The sequence below is a fragment of the Saccopteryx leptura genome, chromosome 10 (assembly GCF_036850995.1).
Source record: "Saccopteryx leptura isolate mSacLep1 chromosome 10, mSacLep1_pri_phased_curated, whole genome shotgun sequence".
NCBI lineage: Eukaryota > Metazoa > Chordata > Mammalia > Chiroptera > Emballonuridae > Saccopteryx > Saccopteryx leptura.
The window spans coordinates 4,285,327-4,302,946 of record NC_089512.1 but is presented as its reverse complement, the minus strand read 5'-3'; the positions used below and the strand labels follow the sequence as shown (position 1 = coordinate 4,302,946).

Sequence of the window (17,620 nt, the reverse complement as noted above, 5' to 3'; positions counted from 1 at the left end):
CTCCAAAAAACAAAGACACCCCCCTTCCTGTCCTGCGGGCTCCGTGACAGCGAAGCCCAGACGCTAAGAAGGTGCTCTATCACCTGCGCCTGATGGGAAAATAGCTCCGGTCCCCGCAAGGGGGAACCTGAGAAGCAACGTCTTCAATCCGAATGAAAAAGACAATTTAGGAAAGAAATCATCCGCCAGCCAACACATTTCTAACAGTTAATACAGAAGGTGGCAAACTGGACAGAAAAACACAAATAATCTAAAAATAAAAGGCAGGTGGCCTAGGGTCCCCCCCATGTCAGCTAGAAACTGCGTGCCTGGCTACACTTTTCAAGCTAAACAGGAAAACAGCGACTCTGGTGTGATTTTGCCGGGAGGAGGAGCCCCCCCAGGGGCAGAGGCTGACTTCTGGGGGTTAACAGGCTTTCGGGCGGGCGGGCCCCTCACTCTCCTTGCCTGTTCCCAGCACGACCAAGACTTTCACTAAAACATTGTCTCGAGAGAGAGTGCTGAGTGGGTCGACTCGGTCACCTGCCCAAACTTTAACCAGCGACTGTGTGATGTGCGGTCACTCGTGGGCAGCGTGCCGGGGCGCCCAGAGCTCCGTCCCAGAGCCTGGTCACGCACACGCCTTCAGCAGCCTACCCTGCCGTTGAGACAGGGCCACACGACAACAGAAAGACAGCCCCCAACCACGTGAGAGACGGGGAAAGGCACAGCGGCGACTGAACGCGGCCACAAGCCCGACTCTCGGCCGTGACGACGTGCTACGAATGCTCAGTCTTCCGGTGGCTTCTCCAGGGGTCTAACGGACTAACACAGGGACACGACTCTCCTCGACTGATGCAGGAAGATCACCCTTCCATGTCATGTCTACGGGGGAAGGGGCGGGGACAGTGTGACGCAGTCACGGGGAAAGCCGCCGTCCTTTCAAAGCTGTCGACAGGGGGGCTAAATGAGGGGAGGGGGCTACATGGGGAGGGGGCTACATGAGAGGAGGGGGCTACATGGGGAGGGGGGCTATGGGAGGGGAGGGGGCTACGTGAGGGGAGGGGGCTACATGAGGGGAGGGGTCTACATGGGGAGGAGGACTACGTGAGGGGAGGGGGCTACGTGAGGGGAGGGGGCTACGTGAGGGGAGGGGGCTACGTGAGGGGAGGGGGCTACATGGGGAGGGGGGCTACGTGAGGGGAGGGGGGCTACGTGAGGGGAGGGGGCCTACGTGAGGGGAGGGGGCTACGTGAGGGGAGGGGGCCTCCGTGAGGGGAGGGGGCTACGTGAGGGGAGGGGGCTACGTGAGGGGAGGGGGGCTACGTGAGGGGAGGGGGGCTACGTGAGGGGAGGGGGGCTACGTGAGGGGAGGGGGGCTACGTGAGGGGAGGGGGCTACGTGAGGGGAGGGGGCTACGTGAGGGGAGGGGGCTATGTGAGGGGAGGGGGCTACGTGAGGGGAGGGAGGCCTACGTGAGGGGAGGGGGGCTACGTGAGGGGAGGGGGGCTACGTGAGGGGAGGGGGCTACGTGAAGGGAGGGGGCTATGTGAGGGGAGGGGGCTACGTGAGGGGAGGGGGGCTACGTGAGGGGAGGGGGGCTACGTGAGGGGAGGGGGCTACGTGAGGGGAGGGGGCTACGTGAGGGGAGGGGGCTATGTGAGGGGAGGGGGCTACGTGAGGGGAGGGAGGCCTACGTGAGGGGAGGGGGGCTACGTGAGGGGAGGGGGGCTACGTGAGGGGAGGGGGCTACGTGAAGGGAGGGGGCTACGTGAGGGGAGGGGGGCTACGTGAGGGGAGGGGGGCTACGTGAGGGGAGGGGGGCTACGTGAGGGGAGGGGGCTACGTGAGGGGAGGGGGCTACGTGAAGGGAGGGGGCTATGTGTGGGGAGGGGGCTACGTGAGGGGAGGGAGGCCTACGTGAGGGGAGGGGGGCTACGTGAGGGGAGGGGGGCTACGTGAGGGGAGGGGGCTACGTGAAGGGAGGGGGCTATGTGAGGGAAGGGGGGCTACGTGAGGGGAGGGGGGCTACGTGAGGGGAGGGGGCCTATGTGAGGGGAGGGGGCGTAGAGACCCACAGACCACTGAGAAAGGGGCGGTCCTGGGGAATGGACGTGTGCCTCGCGGGACAGCTAGTCTCCACGGGGCTAAGTCTATTTACCGGGTGACACAAATAGTTTCTCGCACGAGGGACCCCCCAGGGCCTGGAACACGGACGTCCGTGCGCACTAACTTGCTGAGACCTAACATTTAACATTTAAGTGTGGGATCTCGTTCTTTCAAAGCCTTCCTTTCTTTGGGACGGGCTGGCTGCTCATTTTGGGAGCTGCGGCTTGGAAGGAGACCTGGGGCCCAGGCCTGGCTCTGTGCTGCCCGTGGGGTGTGGCAGGCAGGGCAGCTACAGCCAGGGCCCCAGGCACCGCGGCCTGTGTCCCGGTCAGGCCACCGCTCTCCTCCGGGGAAGGACCCGAACCCAGTGGCCGCCTTACCCACGTCGGACAGCACGCGGATGCAGCTCTCCACGGAGGCCTTCTGGCCAGGCGCCAGCCAGTTGCAGTGATAGACCCGGAACACGCCCTGCAGCAGCTGCACGAAGACCGGCTGGCGGGTCTGCAAGACATTGGGGTGCGGGACGCGTGTGTGGGTGACGGCCATGCCCACCGTCACTGAGACGACACTGAACACGGGCTCACGAGCCCACGCGCGAGAGGGGGAGGGGGCGGTGGCCATAGGCTGGCTTCCAGACGCGGCCCAGGCGGGAAAGCCGGACACGCTGCGAGGCCGCGCACAGGCTCCACGCTCCCTAACCAATCACAGGAGGAGCGCTGGAACCGAAGCTTGAGAACAGGGACCTTGTCTGGTTACCAGCTGGTGTGTGAAGCAGAGCATTGCTGCTCCTCTCTGGAACCGCTGGGGCAGAGGGACCGCCACACAGAGATGCCCCAGCGCACCCCCAGCGCCACCAGGCCCACACATGGGACCGCGGCATCTCACTCCAGCCCTGCACCCCCTCTGATGCGCTCTGGGCTCACGCTCGAAGTTACAACTGAGACTGCCAGGGTTTTTTTTTAAAAAGTGAGAGTAACATGGTAGCAGGTAATGGAGAACAGCTTCTCTTTCTAAGACCAGAGGGAGGGACGGACGAGGGAAAGGGGGAAACAACAGACCCCAAAGCCATCTGCACGGAGCCCGCTCAGGTACCTGGGGACCCCAGGGCTCCCAGAACGGCCCCCCAACCCCACCCTCAGCAGCACCTGGCCCTGCCCCCATGCCTGCCACTCACCTGCAATGTCGTGCTCTGGTCCGAGAAGGGAGAACTGAAGAACGTGGTCACGATGCTCATGACGATCTCGGTGACGTACTTCTCCAGAATCGAGTCCGCGTGCTTCCTATCGCTCGTGTTGTTACAGGCCTGCGGGACAAGGGCATGCTTTAGACGCTGCGCCGAGACCGGCGGGCCCGCTGTGACGGGGGTGACCTGTGACCGTTCCCACCGATCGGCCTTCAACGAAGAGTCAAGGCCCGCAGGTCAACACCTGTCCCCTGAAGAGAGAGCAATGATGATAAAAAAATCATGGAAAACAGGAGCCAGACCAGCTCCCAAGTCACGAAGAGAATCACAAAACAGTAATGTTGCTGTGCAGTGGACCCGGCCACCATCCCCAGATCCCTGCCCACGTGTGGCAATCTCAAACCCCCAAAGGCAGAAGGAAGGATGCTCTCTACAGCTGCCCAGGTTGTCCCTGAAAGTAACCGTACTCCTACGGAAGCCACTTGTCTGCTCTGGGCCGTGGTATCCTAATCCACACAGTGGTGGTATCCTAATCCACACAGTGGTGGTATCCTAATCCACATGGTGGTGGTATCCTAATTCACACGGTGGTATCCTAATCCACACAGTGGCGGTATCCTAATCCACACAGTGGTAGTATCCTAATCCACACGGTGGTATCCTAATCCACACAGTGGCGGTATCCTAATCCACACGTGGTAGTATCCTAATCCACACAGGGACGAGAATCACACCTGCCAGTGAGGCCCAGAGGGCGTGGTCTCTCCAAACCCACCATCCCTGCTGTCAACAGCAACGTGACCAACCAGCGGGCAGTACTTGGGAGCCGGACCTGACTCAGAATGTCCGGCCGCTCAGCTCTAGGGCAGGAAGATACTTCAGACTTCCCTTGGACTACACTTAATTTTCCTGCTTAGAATAACATTAGACATTTAGAAGAACAGGTTTAAAAACTTTTTTTTTTATTGACTTGAGAGAGAGGAACAGCAGAGAGAGAGAGACAGAAAGAGAGAGAAACACCAATTTGCTGTTCTACACACTCATGCATTCACTGGTTGACTCCTCCTGTATGTGCCCTGACTAGGGATTGAACCCACAACCTTGGTGTATCAGGATGACCCTGTAACCAGATGTGCTACTGGGCCAGGGTAGGAAACGTTTGTGTGTGTGTGTGTGTGTGTGTATATATGTGTGTGTGTGACAGAGAGAGAGAGAAAGAGGGACAGATAGGGATAGACAGGAAGGGAGAGAGATGAGAAGCATCAGTTCTTTGTTGCAGCTCCTTAGTTGTTCATTGATTGCTTTCTCATATGTGCCTTGACTGGGGGGGCTCCAGCAGACCAAGTGACCCCTTGCTCAAGCCAGCGACCTTGGGCTCAAGCTGGTGAGCCTTGCTCAAACCAGATGAGTCTGCACTCAAGCTGGTGACTTTGAGGTTTCGAACCTGAGTCCTCCGCATCCCAGTCTGATGCTCTATCCACTGTGTCACCGCCTGGTTAGGTGAAACCACATTTTTTTTTAAGTCAAATTTTACTATCAAATTCATTAGTCCTGAGACTTTAGATATAACATTGCTTACAATAAAATAAAGTTATGAAGCAAATAAAAAAAAAGTCGTTTTATTAACTGACTACCATGAGCTGAGTCACACTGAGCACCCTGTGGACACATTCAGAGGATGGTGTGAGGCACTGATTTTACCGCATTTCTGAAGAACTCCATGCAGAGTCAGCCATGCGAAGGGCCGGTGGCTGCTCTTGTAAATAAAGTTTTATTGAAATACAACCACGCCCATTTGTTAACACATGGCCACGCCTACTTTCACCAGGGCCGAGCTGAGCAGAAATGACAGAGACCAAATGGCCCACCAAGCCAAGCGTAGTTAACATCTGGCCCTTTACAGAAAACATTTCTGAGCCCCGACTTAAAGAAACAAATCGAGGCCCTCCGTTCCAGTCCAGAACCACCAGACTGGACTTAAGAGACTGGGAGGAATCTGAGGACACATCTTGTCTGCATCACCAGCACCTGAGTGTCATTAAATACCGACCTTGGTTAGAAGGGAAAATCGGTTCCTGTAGGTTCCGTCTCACCCTTGGTAACTGAACAGTCGGGAAGAAAAAAACCCGCGTTCTGGGACTCTACAAAGTACCTTTTTTTTCTCTTTTGGACATCACATTTCTAAAGCTGGGACTCACTTCACAATTACTCCCTGAAGACCCATGATACTTGCCCCCTCCCCAATTCCACCACTGAGAAATGCAGATTAAATCCCTGCATAGTCCTGCTAGTTGGTAGTCTGTGGCTTCTGAAGGTACATTAAATTCGATGCAAAACCTAACAGAGGCCCTGGCTGGTTGGCTCAGCAGTAGAGCATCAGCCTGGTGCGTGGAAGTCCCGGGTTTGATTCCTGGTCAGGGCACACAGGCGAAGCGATCATCTTCTTCTCTCTCTCCCTCATCTCTCTCTCTCACTCTCTTCCCCTCCTTGCTGCCATGGCTCAAATGGTTCAAGCAACATTGGCCGCGGGTGCCAAGGATGGCTCCATGGCCTCTGACACAGGTGCTAAAATAGCTTGGTTGCTGAGCAATGGAGCTGTGGCCCAGCTAGGCAGAACATCACCACCTGGTAGGGGCTTGCCAGGTGGATCCCGGTCGGGGAGAATGTGGGAGTCTGTCTCTGCCTCCCTGCTTCTCACTGAATAAAACACATAAACAACAACAACAAAAAACAAACTGAGAGAGCCGACGCCCTCCCACTTAAGCTCAGAAAGGGGGCTCTCTAAGGAGAGACAGGTTATGGTCGAGGATAAGGAAACCTTATAAACTTTGTATTTTAACGTCCCAGGTGATCATCCACAAATTAATCCACACAGGAAGAAAGAAAAACCAGAAGTGACCCACCCTCCCTGAAGCTGACAGGTAAGCTCTACCCTCAGAGGGGAGTCAACGGTAGAAACGAGATGCGTGAGAAAGTAGGAGCAACGGCCGACTCCCTGTGCCACGACTCAGTGAGCTGAGACGATGGGACCGCTTTCCTTCCGTCTACACAGGAGAGGCCCAGGCGCAGACAGAGATGGAGACGCCTTACCCTGCAGATGTCCACCAGGAAGTTCTCAAACAGCTTCCACATGTGGTTGCTGGTGTAGATCTCCTTCATCTCCACCTCCGTGTCCACGTAGCAGTGGTTCAGGAAGTTAATGTATGCGATTTTAACCTGGGGGAGAGAAGTGGGCTTTGGTGAACCGCCAGCTCCGCGCACGGGGCATCGACGGCCGCCTCCTCTTACCCGTGGGGGTGGACCACGACGGTCATTCCGTTTTCCCCTGCTGGCTGTCATTCCCTCGATTTTTGAAAATTCCTATTTTATCAAGTTTAAAAAAACATAAAGCTTTTGGGAGAGAATACATTTCAGGAGCTCAAGGCAAAGAATGACATTAGAAAAAACCCTGACTACAGAAGAGACGGAGACCCAGTTTGACCCTGGTGAGATTAAGGATTTCTGTTCACGCCAAGACACCAGAAAAGGAGTTCAATGACATGAGCCGGGACACTGTTTGCAACGTGGATCCCAGCACAGAATCCCTCGACCTGTGCCTGGGAGAGGGACACTCAGAGGAGTAAAAAGGCAAAGTGCTCGACCCGATCTTTTCTGAAAGGAACGTCGAACGTCACTGAGTAATGAAGGCCGCAGAAATTAGACCCACCAGGAGGCATCATTCCCTCCGGACAGAAAGAACAGAACAGAACAGGGTTGAGGACACAGCACTGTGTTGGCGGGGCTCTAGAGCAGGGGGCTCTGGGGGAGGCGTGGGGCTGCAGCACCGGCAGGAAACCCGCTTGGCATAGTCGGACCAAACCGGAACGAGGCAGCCCGACCCAGCGCTCCACCTCCAAACGCACTCTTGGAGAGATGCACATCTGTGGCTCAAATTCTTTTTTTTTCTGGGGCCAGAGAGTTTTTGCAATACGGGTGTTCGTTTTAAAGCACAGACTCGGAGGACCGGACTTCCATCCATCCCTAGGAGCCGTAATCTCCACCCACGGTTAGCCCATTTCTGAGAAGTTAATTCAGATCAAATCCTCGTTGCCCCGTGGGCTGGGCTGTTAGTCCCTTAGAATGGAAACACTTGCACTGTCTTCACCCCTCACAGATGGGACGCAGAAGGAAAAACAAACACCCCCACGTTCCTTTGGCACAAAATCAACACTCGAGACTCAGTAAACTGAAACCTCACAACCCAATGAGCTGCGAGGCCCCCAGCATCACGTGGAGACTCGGGAAGGGGAGCCCTCCGAGGCTCGCTCACCTCGGGGATGCAGTCCTCGTGGGTCACCACGCGGACGATGTCGTCCAGAGGCAGCAGGGAGTTGCACTTGATCTCGGTGTAGACGTTCTTGCCCTCCGTGCACACGGCCAGCAGCTCCACCAGGTGGATGTGGTACATGAGCGGGCTGTTCTCGTCCATCCGGTCCCGCTCCGACCTCATCATCTGGATCAGAGTCTGGAAGGAGGCTCTGTCATTGTAGAACACGAGGACGTCCTCCCCGGAGTTCACCAGCTGCAAAAGCACGGGCGCGGTTTACGTCACGAGCTGCAGGGGTGGGGACGGCAGGGAAGAAGAGGCCTATCCGCAGAGAGAGGTGACCTGCTGGCACTGACCCTCCCGAACCAGCCTCACCCAGGTGACCACACCCATCTCACTGTCACCCGTTCCCATCACCAGAGGACGGAGAGCCCTCCAGGGCAGCATCTTAACCCACAGACACAGAGCTGGCACGGGTCCTAAAAGGCTGTTCGGGGAGCAGCGAGTCGGGGCGCCAGCGTTCACGTACCAGGCGGAAACGGGGACCCCGGCTCACACTCGCATTTCCAAACCTAACAGCGAGGCTGTGGCTTTTCTTTTCTAAATGTTTCCACTTTCCTTGTGGACTTTTCCTCTGGACTCTGACACTGAGACTACCTCGCCTTGTCACGGCCACAAATTACCCACTTCCCACGAGGACACACCTCCCTTTCAGCCCTCCTCAAAGAACCAAGGTATCCTTGTCACAACCCGTCAGCCAGCACGGTGGCTTTCTAGAAATCTCCTTAAGAATCAAACACCTTCAGCACTGCACAAAATGCCAAAGGGCGGGTACAGATGCCAACGTAAATACGGCCAAATATGGCCAATGCAGTCCCGTAACGACGGCTCACCTTTCCGAGCGCTAACTCGACGCCGGACACCACGGCAAGTGCTCAGAGCACTGACAGCCTTTCCCATCTCACGGCACACATGCACTAGTTACTAAAATTCTGAAGCACACCCAAAAAATCTATTTTTGGCAAATCCAACAACAACAACAACAAAATAGGTGCAATTTTGGTTCATTCACACCAGAAGGCTATAGCTGGGTTGGCTGTTGTCATATTTTTATTTGACAAGCTAGAGAAAAGAGGTCAGAACCTGACTAAATAGTCAGGTACTGCATTTTTTTTTTTTTTTTTTTTGCATTTTTCTGAAGCTGGAAACAGGGAGAGACAGTCAGACAGACTCCCGCATGCGCCCGACCGGGATCCACCCAGCACGCCCACCAGGGGGCGATGCTCTGCCCATCTGGGGCATCGCTCTGTTGCAACCAGAGCCACTCTAGCGCCTGAGGCAGAGGCCACAGAGCCATCCCCAGCGCCCGGGCCATCTTTGCTCCAATGGAGCCTTGGCTGCGGGAGGGGAAGAGAGAGACAGAGAGGAAGGCGCGGCGGAGGGGTGGAGAAGCAAATGGGCGCTTCTCCTGTGTGCCCTGGCCGGGAATCGAACCCGGGTCCTCCGCACGCTAGGCCGACGCTCTACCACTGAGCCAACTGGCCAGGGCCAGGTACTGCATGTTTTAACAATTCTTTTTTTTTTTTTTTTAAGGTGAGAAGAGGGGAGATTGTGAGGCAGACTCCCACATGCACCCTGGTTGGGATACACCTGGCAACCCCATCTGGAGGCTGATGCTTGAGTACCGAGCTATTTTTAGCACCTGAGGCCAACGCTCAGACCAACTGAGCCACAGGCTGTGGGAGGGGAAGAGGGAGAAAAGAGGGAGAAAAGAGGGAGAGAGAGGGGGAGATGCAGATAGTTGCTTCTTCTGTGTGCTCTGATCAAGAATTGAACTCGGGACATCCATACACTGAGCCGATGCTCTATCTCCTGAGCCACCAACAAGGGCCAGTTTTAACAATTCTTGTGGCTGTAGATGAAGCCCCTAATCTCACTGTGCTTCACTCTTGTCTGCATCATCCAGGACAAATCCGATCCCTAAGTCACAGTGCTATGGCAAACATTAAACAAAGGGTCATCTAGAAATTTCCTAGAACAGTACAACAGCATGGTGGGCTTGCAGTACCTGTTACCTAGTACTGTCATCAATATCTCATTTAATTTGCCTATCAGCTCCTCATGTGAGCACCACCAGACCTTTACCTGACAGAGATGCATGCTGAGGGTCTGAGAAGTCATGTCACACGTCCGGAGTCACAGAGCCATGAAGTGGTACAGCGGACTCTTACCTACACTAAATGACCTTCCACCGGACTCACACGTACATATGGGATCATAAAGCCCCGTGGCAGGTAGGTTTACCTAAGTTTTCATGTTTTAAAAAGGTGGACAGAATAAACGGAGCGGATGTGACAGCCAGAGTCACAGGAGTGGCAGAGGGCCCGGATTCGGCACAGAGAACGCGGCAGGACCTGGCCTGGTTCTGCGAACCTGCTTCCTCTCGTGAATCAGTGAGCAACACGTTCTCTAGCTAGCCCATCAGTGTGGACAGCAGGTGACTAATTAAAGGCTGCGTACTCCACGGGAACGGAGTCTACTCTGGCTCAGGGGTTCCAGCCACATCTAATTTCCAACCACTGTATTTTGGTTTATTATTCCTGGGGCTTTTTGTTTGTTTGTTGTTTTTTTTTACTTGTTAGGAAAATCTGAGCCAAGCTTCCTTAAAACGAACAAACTTACTGCTGTAAAAAATCAGATTAGACTCTTGGCTGCGTCTGCAGCTTAAGTTCATCACATGACTGACCACACGCACACACACATGCACACGCACGCACACTGGCTACTATCTCCGTCTGGCTCCAGGAGAGGGTGCCAGTTCCTACCGATCAGATGCAATAGGCCTAGACTTTCTACGGAACCCCAGAGAGAGGCGTGTATGTAGCAGGAGACGGCATATATATAGCAGGAGAAAGGCGTGTATGTAGCAGGAGAAAGGCGTGTATGTAGCAGGAGAAAGGCGTGTATGTAGCAGGAGAAAGGCGTGTATGTAGCAGGAGACGGCGTGTATGTAGCAGGAGAGAGGCGTGTATGTAGCAGGAGAGAGGCGTGTATGTAGCAGGAGAGAGGCGTGTATGTAGCAGGAGACGGCGTATATATAGCAGGAGAGAGGCGTGTATGTAGCAGGAGAGAGGCGTGTATGTAGCAGGAGAGAGGCGTGTATGTAGCAGGAGAGAGGCGTGTATGTAGCAGGAGACGGCGTATATATAGCAGGAGAGAGGCGTGTATGTAGCAGGAGAGAGGCGTGTATGTAGCAGGAGAGAGGCGTGTATGTAGCAGGAGACGGCGTGTATGTAGCAGGAGAGAGGCGTGTATGTAGCAGGAGACGGCGCGTATGTAGCAGGAGACGGCGCGTATGTAGCAGGAGAGAGGCGCGTATGTAGCAGGAGAGAGGCGCGTATGTAGCAGGAGACGGCGCGTATGTAGCAGGAGAGAGGCGCGTATGTAGCAGGAGAGAGGCGCGTATGTAGCAGGAGAGAGGCGCGTATGTAGCAGGAGAGAGGCGCGTATGTAGCAGGAGAGAGGCGTGTATGTAGCAGGAGACGGCGTGTATGTAGCAGGAGAGAGGCGTGTATGTAGCAGGAGAGAGGCGTGTATGTAGCAGGAGACGGCGTGTATGTAGCAGGAGAGAGGCGTGTATGTAGCAGGAGAGAGGCGTGTATGTAGCAGGAGACGGCGTGTATGTAGCAGGAGAGAGGCGTGTATGTAGCAGGAGAGAGGCGTGTATGTAGCAGGAGAGAGGCGTGTATGTAGCAGGAGACGGCGTGTATGTAGCAGGAGAGAGGCGTGCATGTAGCAGGAGACGGCGTGCATGTAGCAGGAGACGGCGTGTATGTAGCAGGAGACGGCGTGTATGTAGCAGGAGACGGCGTGCATGTAGCGGGAGACGGCGTGTATGTAGCGGGAGACGGCGGTCACCTCAGCCATGACCATGTCCTGGCACTTCTTGATGAACTTCCCTTCGGCCTTGACAATCGTCTGCAGGAACTTGATGTACTGGACGTTGCGGCCGTGGGTCTCGATGCAGTGGACGAAGTGCTGGACGACCCTCTCGTTGATCTCACTGCAGAGCTGGAAGTCGTTCATGAAGATGTGCTGCATCGTCACGGCCTCCAGGATCTGGCGGGGGCAGGAGACAGGGCACAGGGTCAGGGGCCGGGCCGAGTGCAACGGGGGGAACAGAAGAGCCCGCCCAAATCACAGAGAGACACGTCCTCCGCTCTCACCACCGCGCCACCTCCTCCTCAGTAAGCTTTCCAGGCGTGTAAACACCCGGAGGACTAAACAAATCACTACTGTCCGGTGAAAGGGGTCACCAAGGGAACACTGACACCCAGATGAAGATGCGGAACAGGCCACACAGGAGGCCCATCCCCCAATCTCACTGCCCTGGTGACTTCTACAACCATCAATTCATCCTGTCTGTTCCTGCCCTTTATGCAATCTTTTCCAACTCATGCGGTCGCCTGTGTCTGTAGCTTGCTCTTTGTCGCTGCCATGGACATGTCCGTGTATGAGGAGCCCACGTCGATGGGCACTTGGGGAAGCATCCAGTTTCCCAAGTCGTGACACTATTCTTACTATAAATATTGTGACCAGTGCTGTACTGGACATGCTTGTATGGTGTCTTCTGGTCAACGTGCAACTCAACATGCACATTTCTGTTGGGCTGATACCCGGGAGCAGAATTGTTGGGGTGCAGAGTTTAAATATGCCTGGCTTTAGAAGACACGTCCAAACAGCTTTCAAAAGATGTTAACACTACAATCTATAGGATGGCTAATCTGTACCCCTTTTAACACTTAGGATTGTCCGTCTTTTCAATTTCAGTCCTATCTTCCTTCATTCTGACGACTAACACCTGGTCACATGTCATTAGCCACGTGTATATCCTCTGCTATGTGTGTCTTGTTTTAAAGGTGTTTGCCCACTTTAAAAAGTGGGTTGTCAGTTTTTTCCTCATTGGCTTCTCTGAGCAAGTTATGTATTCTGGACGTGAATTCTTTTCCAGACACAGGCACTGCGAATGCCATCTCCCACGCCCTGGCTGGCGGCCTCTGCCTACTCTCCATTGTGTCATTGGATGAATAATTTTAAAGAAGCTCCACTTACCAATATTTTCCTTTCACGATTAGAGCTTTTAGCATACTGTGTAAAAAAAACTTCACTTTCCACAAGTCATGAAGATATCTGCATAATATCTTCTAGAAACTTAATTTTCTACTTTTTACCCTGAGTTACTGGGCTACCGAGATCCTGTTCGGTGTGAGGTAGGGGGCTCTACACTCTGTCTCTTGCCTTTTCTTTCTCTTAGCACCACGAAAAGGGAACATGACCTGTCAGTCCAGCAGTCCTGAACCTGCAGAGCTCTAGCAGTACTAGTGAGTGTGTGTGCAAACGTATGCCCCCCCGTCTCTTTTTAAAAATTGCAAAATATGCATTAATATGTTTTACAAACATCTACTTGGCGAAGTGTTACAAAGTGACTTGGCGGGTAGACTATTCTGTGTTTGTATAAACACAGCGCGTGTGCATGACGCAGAAGGACGGGGCTGCGGTGTGAGGATCAGCGCCACCCTGTCTGACATGTAATGTGATGAGAAATGTTATTAAGAAACAGAGGGGCCCTGGCCAGTTGGCTCAGCGGTAGAGCGTCGGCCTGGCATGCGGGGGACCCAGGTTCGATTCCTGGCCGGGGCACATAGGAGAAGCGCCCATTTGCTTCTCCCCCCCCCCCCCCCCCCGTCCTTCCTCTCTGTCTCTCTCTTCCCCTCCCGCAGCCAAGGCTCCATTGGAGCAAAGATGGCCCGGGCGCTGGGGATGGCTCCTTGGCCTCTGCCCCAGGCACTAGAGTGGCTCTGGTCGTGGCAGAGCGACGCCCCGGAGGGGCAGAGCATCACCCCCTGGTGGGCAGAGCGTCGCCCCTGGTGGGCGAGCCGGGTGGATCCCAGTCGGGTGCATGCGGGAGTCTGTCTGTCTCTCCCTGTTTCCAGCTTCAGATAAATACAAAAAAAAAAAAAAAAAAAAAAAGAAACAGGAATATACATCACCTGGTCCCTAGCAACCTCCACCTCCTGCCCTCCCTTCTCTGCCCCAAAGCAGGGCGATTTATGTGCTCGGACAGTCGGTCAACATGTTTCCCCTGAGTGAGTGTTGTGCTGCCCAGTCCCACCGGCCACAACAGCAGAGCCAGCTGCCCGTCAGGGCCCGCGTGCCGCCCACGCGTGGGTCTCGCGCTTACCCCCGGGTTGAGGAACAGGTTGATGTGCTTGTGCAGCAGAGCCTGGTTCTGCTGGTTTCCCGCACAGAAGTTCTGCAGAAACTCGTGGGCCAGCCGCATTATCTCCTGCATCTTGGTGTCCTCGGCCTGCGCGGGAGGGGACACCCGAAAACGGCTTGAGGTCAGGCTGCATGGTGTGGATGGAGCGTGGTCAGCAGGAGAAAGTGCTCATCCCCCGGCCAGAGGCCAGGGTCAAGTCCAAGCCCACCACCGACTGTCCCGGCAGTGTGAGAGCCCTGACCGCTGCCCTGCTCAACCTGGAGGGCAGCCAGCAACTTCCCCAGTTCCCTCCCACCAGCCTTGGGCAAAAGGGAGGGATGTGATTCAGGGACCCATCACCAGCTGGGGCTGGGACCCCTGCTGACAGGCGGTAGGGGCGGGGCCAAGGCTTGTTTGGGTTGGGCCACGGGCAGGTGGGGTGGGGCTGCAGGCAGCAGGGGCGGGGCCATTGATAATAGGGGCGGGGCCATGGGTGTTAGGGGCGGGGCCTCAGGGGCAGGGTGGTTCTGCAGGCATTAGGGGCGGGGCCATTGATAATAGGGGCGGGGCCTCAGGGGCAGGGTGGTTCTGCAGGCGTTAGGGGCGGGGCCTCAGGGGCAGGGTGGTTCTGCAGGCGTTAGGGGCGGGGCCTCAGGGGCAGGGTGGTTCTGCAGGCATTAGGGGCAGGGCCATGGACGGTAGGGGCGGGGCCTCAGGTGGTGGGCGGGGCTGCTGGGGCCTGACCTTCTCGTAGGGGATCTGCAGCAGCTCCAGCACCACAGCGTGCGCGCTCATGTTCCTGAGCAGCCGCTGTTGCTGCTTGCGGCTCTTGCGCACAGATGCGCTCTCCTGCACGCACAGCTTGCTGAGCCGGATCAGGATCTGGGGAGACAGGGGCGGCCGCCTCTCAGTTCTGCACAGCGACCACGGTCAGTAACACCGGGCTGTGCACCTGCAACGCTGAGAGGAAAGGTCTTCGGCCTTCTCACCCCCCCCCCCTCAAAATGCTAACTATGCGAGTGATGTGGTCATCATTTCATAACGTCTATCAAATCGTCACGTTGTGTACTTGGAAAACACTACAATTTTTCCAGCTATACCTCCATAAAGCTGAGGAAAAACAAAAATGTTTCTAAAGAAATTAACTTCAGAAAACCGGAATGCAGGGTGTGGTGGGCAGGGAGGCCAAAGGGGCCAATACATTCAGAACTGAAAACGGGACATTCCTCCAATATGTAGCTCCCCTGCTGATGCCATCACACCGATTCCACGTCTGCGGAGGACACGTGCTTCCACAGGAACCAGGGGGCAAGGGCGTCAACAGCAGGGGGGATAGTTTCAGAGAGCGCTCTTAAAATGTGGCACTCAGAGCCACTGCCAAGGACGTGGGAAGAGCTTGGTCTGGGGTCCTAGGGTTCTAACCACAGAGCTCCTCCACCTTCCCGCTCTGCCCACCCTCCCCACAGACTTCTAGAGAGCCACAGCCCTTGCTGGCCGACCTGTGAGCCATATTGCTGAACCCTCATTCCACTGTAAACCTGAACAGTGCACCTGTGACAGGTACGGAAACCGAGGAGGTGCAAAACTGTAAGTAGCAGGGGTGGGATCTGAACTCAGATCTGATGCTAAAACCCATGCATCATGGGTCTACTTTCTCCTATTAAACTTCCCACAAATAGAAGAGATAATGTGCACCTTCAACCCCAAAGTGCAGGCCTCAGAGTGGGGACAGGCACACTCACCTCTCTGACCACCCGCAGCCCACAGGGAGTAGGGGGCGGGGCGGGAGCACTCACCTCTCTGACCACCGCAGGGAGCAGGGAGCAGGGAGCAGGGAGCAGGGAGCAGGGAGCAGGGAGCAGGGAGCAGAGGGAGCAGGGAGCAGAGGGAGCAGGGAGCAGGGAGCAGGGAGCAGGGAGCAGAGGGAGCAGGGAGCAGGGAGCAGGGAGCAGGGAGCAGGGAGCAGGGAGCAGGGAGCAGGGAGCAGAGGGAGCAGGGAGCAGGGAGCAGGGAGCAGGGAGCAGGGAGCAGGGAGCAGGGAGCAGGGAGCAGGGAGCAGAGGGAGCAGGGAGCAGGGAGCAGGGAGCAGAGAGCAGAGGGAGCAGGGGGTGAGGTGGGCGCACTCACCTCCTTGACCACCCTGTAGTTGTAGCTGCTTGTGCTCTCGTGCTTCTGGGGCTGGTTATTCCCCTCCTAGGACAAAGTGGACATGAGTGTGCTTTTCCACAACTCCCGGGGACCTGCTGTCTGCAGGGTCAGCACTGCCCGTGAGCAGAGAGCAGGAGAGTGGCCGGGCTCCTGCCCATCATTTACCGGCCCCACGCACTCCCCTCTGACTGAGGTCACCTTACTGATGGGGGAGAGGCTGGGGGAGGGGGGCGGGCACAGCTGCAGACCCGGCTGTGTCCCAAGTGCGTATGTGAGGGAGACCTGGTCCAGTCCCCTCCATCATGAAGTCTACTCCACACGGTCCAACGTGACCCTTGAGGAGTGGCTAGACCATTGTCACTTTATGTCCTGGAACGACTGCTGCTCCCCGGCTACTTAACCAGCTGAACCCACCCACGAGAGGGGAAAGCCCACCCCATCATCTGCATTTTTATCTAAAACCAGAGGGGGCTCACTTGTTCCAAGGGGCGCCGTCCCTCTCCCTTGGGGGCGTTACCCGAACTTAACCCACCTCGGTCTTCTTGTGTTCGTTTTCTCCTGACACGCCGTCCAGGGCCTCGTCGGGGCCTTGCCCCTTGTACACCCAGAGCTCCGACTTCTCCACGATGGACCGCAGCTGGTCCAAGTCCTGTTTGATCTGTTTGTAGTTGTCCACATCCTGACTGGTGACGAGCAGTTGAACCTGAAGGAAGGCAGGCAGTGAGTGCCACACACAGACACGCCCATGCACACGTGTGCACACACACACGCACACACACACACACACACAGGCAGGCCACCCTGAACTACCTGCTTGAAGGCCTGCAGGACCTCCTGCCTCTGGCTGAAGTGCCGGAAGAGGAGCTGCAGAGCCCCGGACACCAGGGGTGGGTAGTCGTGCATGGTCAAGTGCAGCAAGACCCGGAGGAAGGTCCTGCCGCCGTGGTCGTCCAGGTCCAGCGGGGTGTTCTCCTCGCTGCAGGAGCGCGTGGGAGGGAAACGGCCAGGTGAGCCACAAAGGCCCCCTGGCTCTCACGCCCCCAGGGCCCAGAGCCCTCAGCTGCGTGGGAGTCTCACCACTGCCTCCCTCACGGGACTCCACTCTCATTGAGTGCTTCTAACAAAGCGGGGAGGTGGGGGGGAGGAGGAGGAGGGGGGAAGAGGAGGAGGGAAGAGGAGGAGGAGGGAGAGGGGTATGGGGAGGGAGGAGGAGGAGGGAGGAGGAAGGGAGGTAGGGAGGGGGAAAGAGGAGGAGGGAGGAGGAGGCAGAGGAGGAGGGGGGAGGAGAGGAGGAGGGGAGGGGGGAAGAGGAAGGGGGAAGAGGAGGGGGGGAGAGGGAGGGAGAGGGGTATGGGGAGGGAGGAGGAGGAGGGAGGGGGGAGGGAGGTGGGGAGGGGGAAAGAGGAGGGGGGAAGAGGAGGGGGGAGGAAGAGGCGGGGGGAGAGAGAGGAGGGGGGAAGGGGAGGAGGGAAGAGGAGGAGGGAGGAAGAGGCGGGGGGAGAGAGGGAGAGGGGTATGGGGAGGGAGGAGGAAGAGGGAGGGGGGAGGGAGGAGGGGAGGGGGGAGGAGGAGGGGGGAAGAAGAAGGAGGAGGAGGAGGTGGGGGAGGGAGAGGAGGGGGGAAGGGGAGGAGGGAA

General features: G+C 56.4%; 1 protein-coding gene across 1 annotated transcript in view; it reads right to left on the bottom strand.

Annotated features, from left to right (window-relative positions):
- The window catches only part of ITPR1 (inositol 1,4,5-trisphosphate receptor type 1), a 307,579-nt gene that overhangs the window by 133,408 nt on the left and 156,551 nt on the right, over window positions 1-17,620 (bottom strand). Inside the window, exons 26-35 of the mRNA XM_066351689.1 lie at window positions 16,795-16,960; window positions 16,517-16,687; window positions 15,964-16,029; window positions 14,581-14,718; window positions 13,819-13,944; window positions 11,496-11,696; window positions 7,581-7,832; window positions 6,362-6,487; window positions 3,263-3,391; window positions 2,469-2,589 (exon numbers count right to left, since the gene is read on the bottom strand). Of these exons, the coding sequence (XP_066207786.1) occupies window positions 2,469-2,589; window positions 3,263-3,391; window positions 6,362-6,487; window positions 7,581-7,832; window positions 11,496-11,696; window positions 13,819-13,944; window positions 14,581-14,718; window positions 15,964-16,029; window positions 16,517-16,687; window positions 16,795-16,960 (1,496 nt within the window). The remainder of the gene's footprint in view (window positions 1-2,468; window positions 2,590-3,262; window positions 3,392-6,361; window positions 6,488-7,580; window positions 7,833-11,495; window positions 11,697-13,818; window positions 13,945-14,580; window positions 14,719-15,963; window positions 16,030-16,516; window positions 16,688-16,794; window positions 16,961-17,620) is intronic.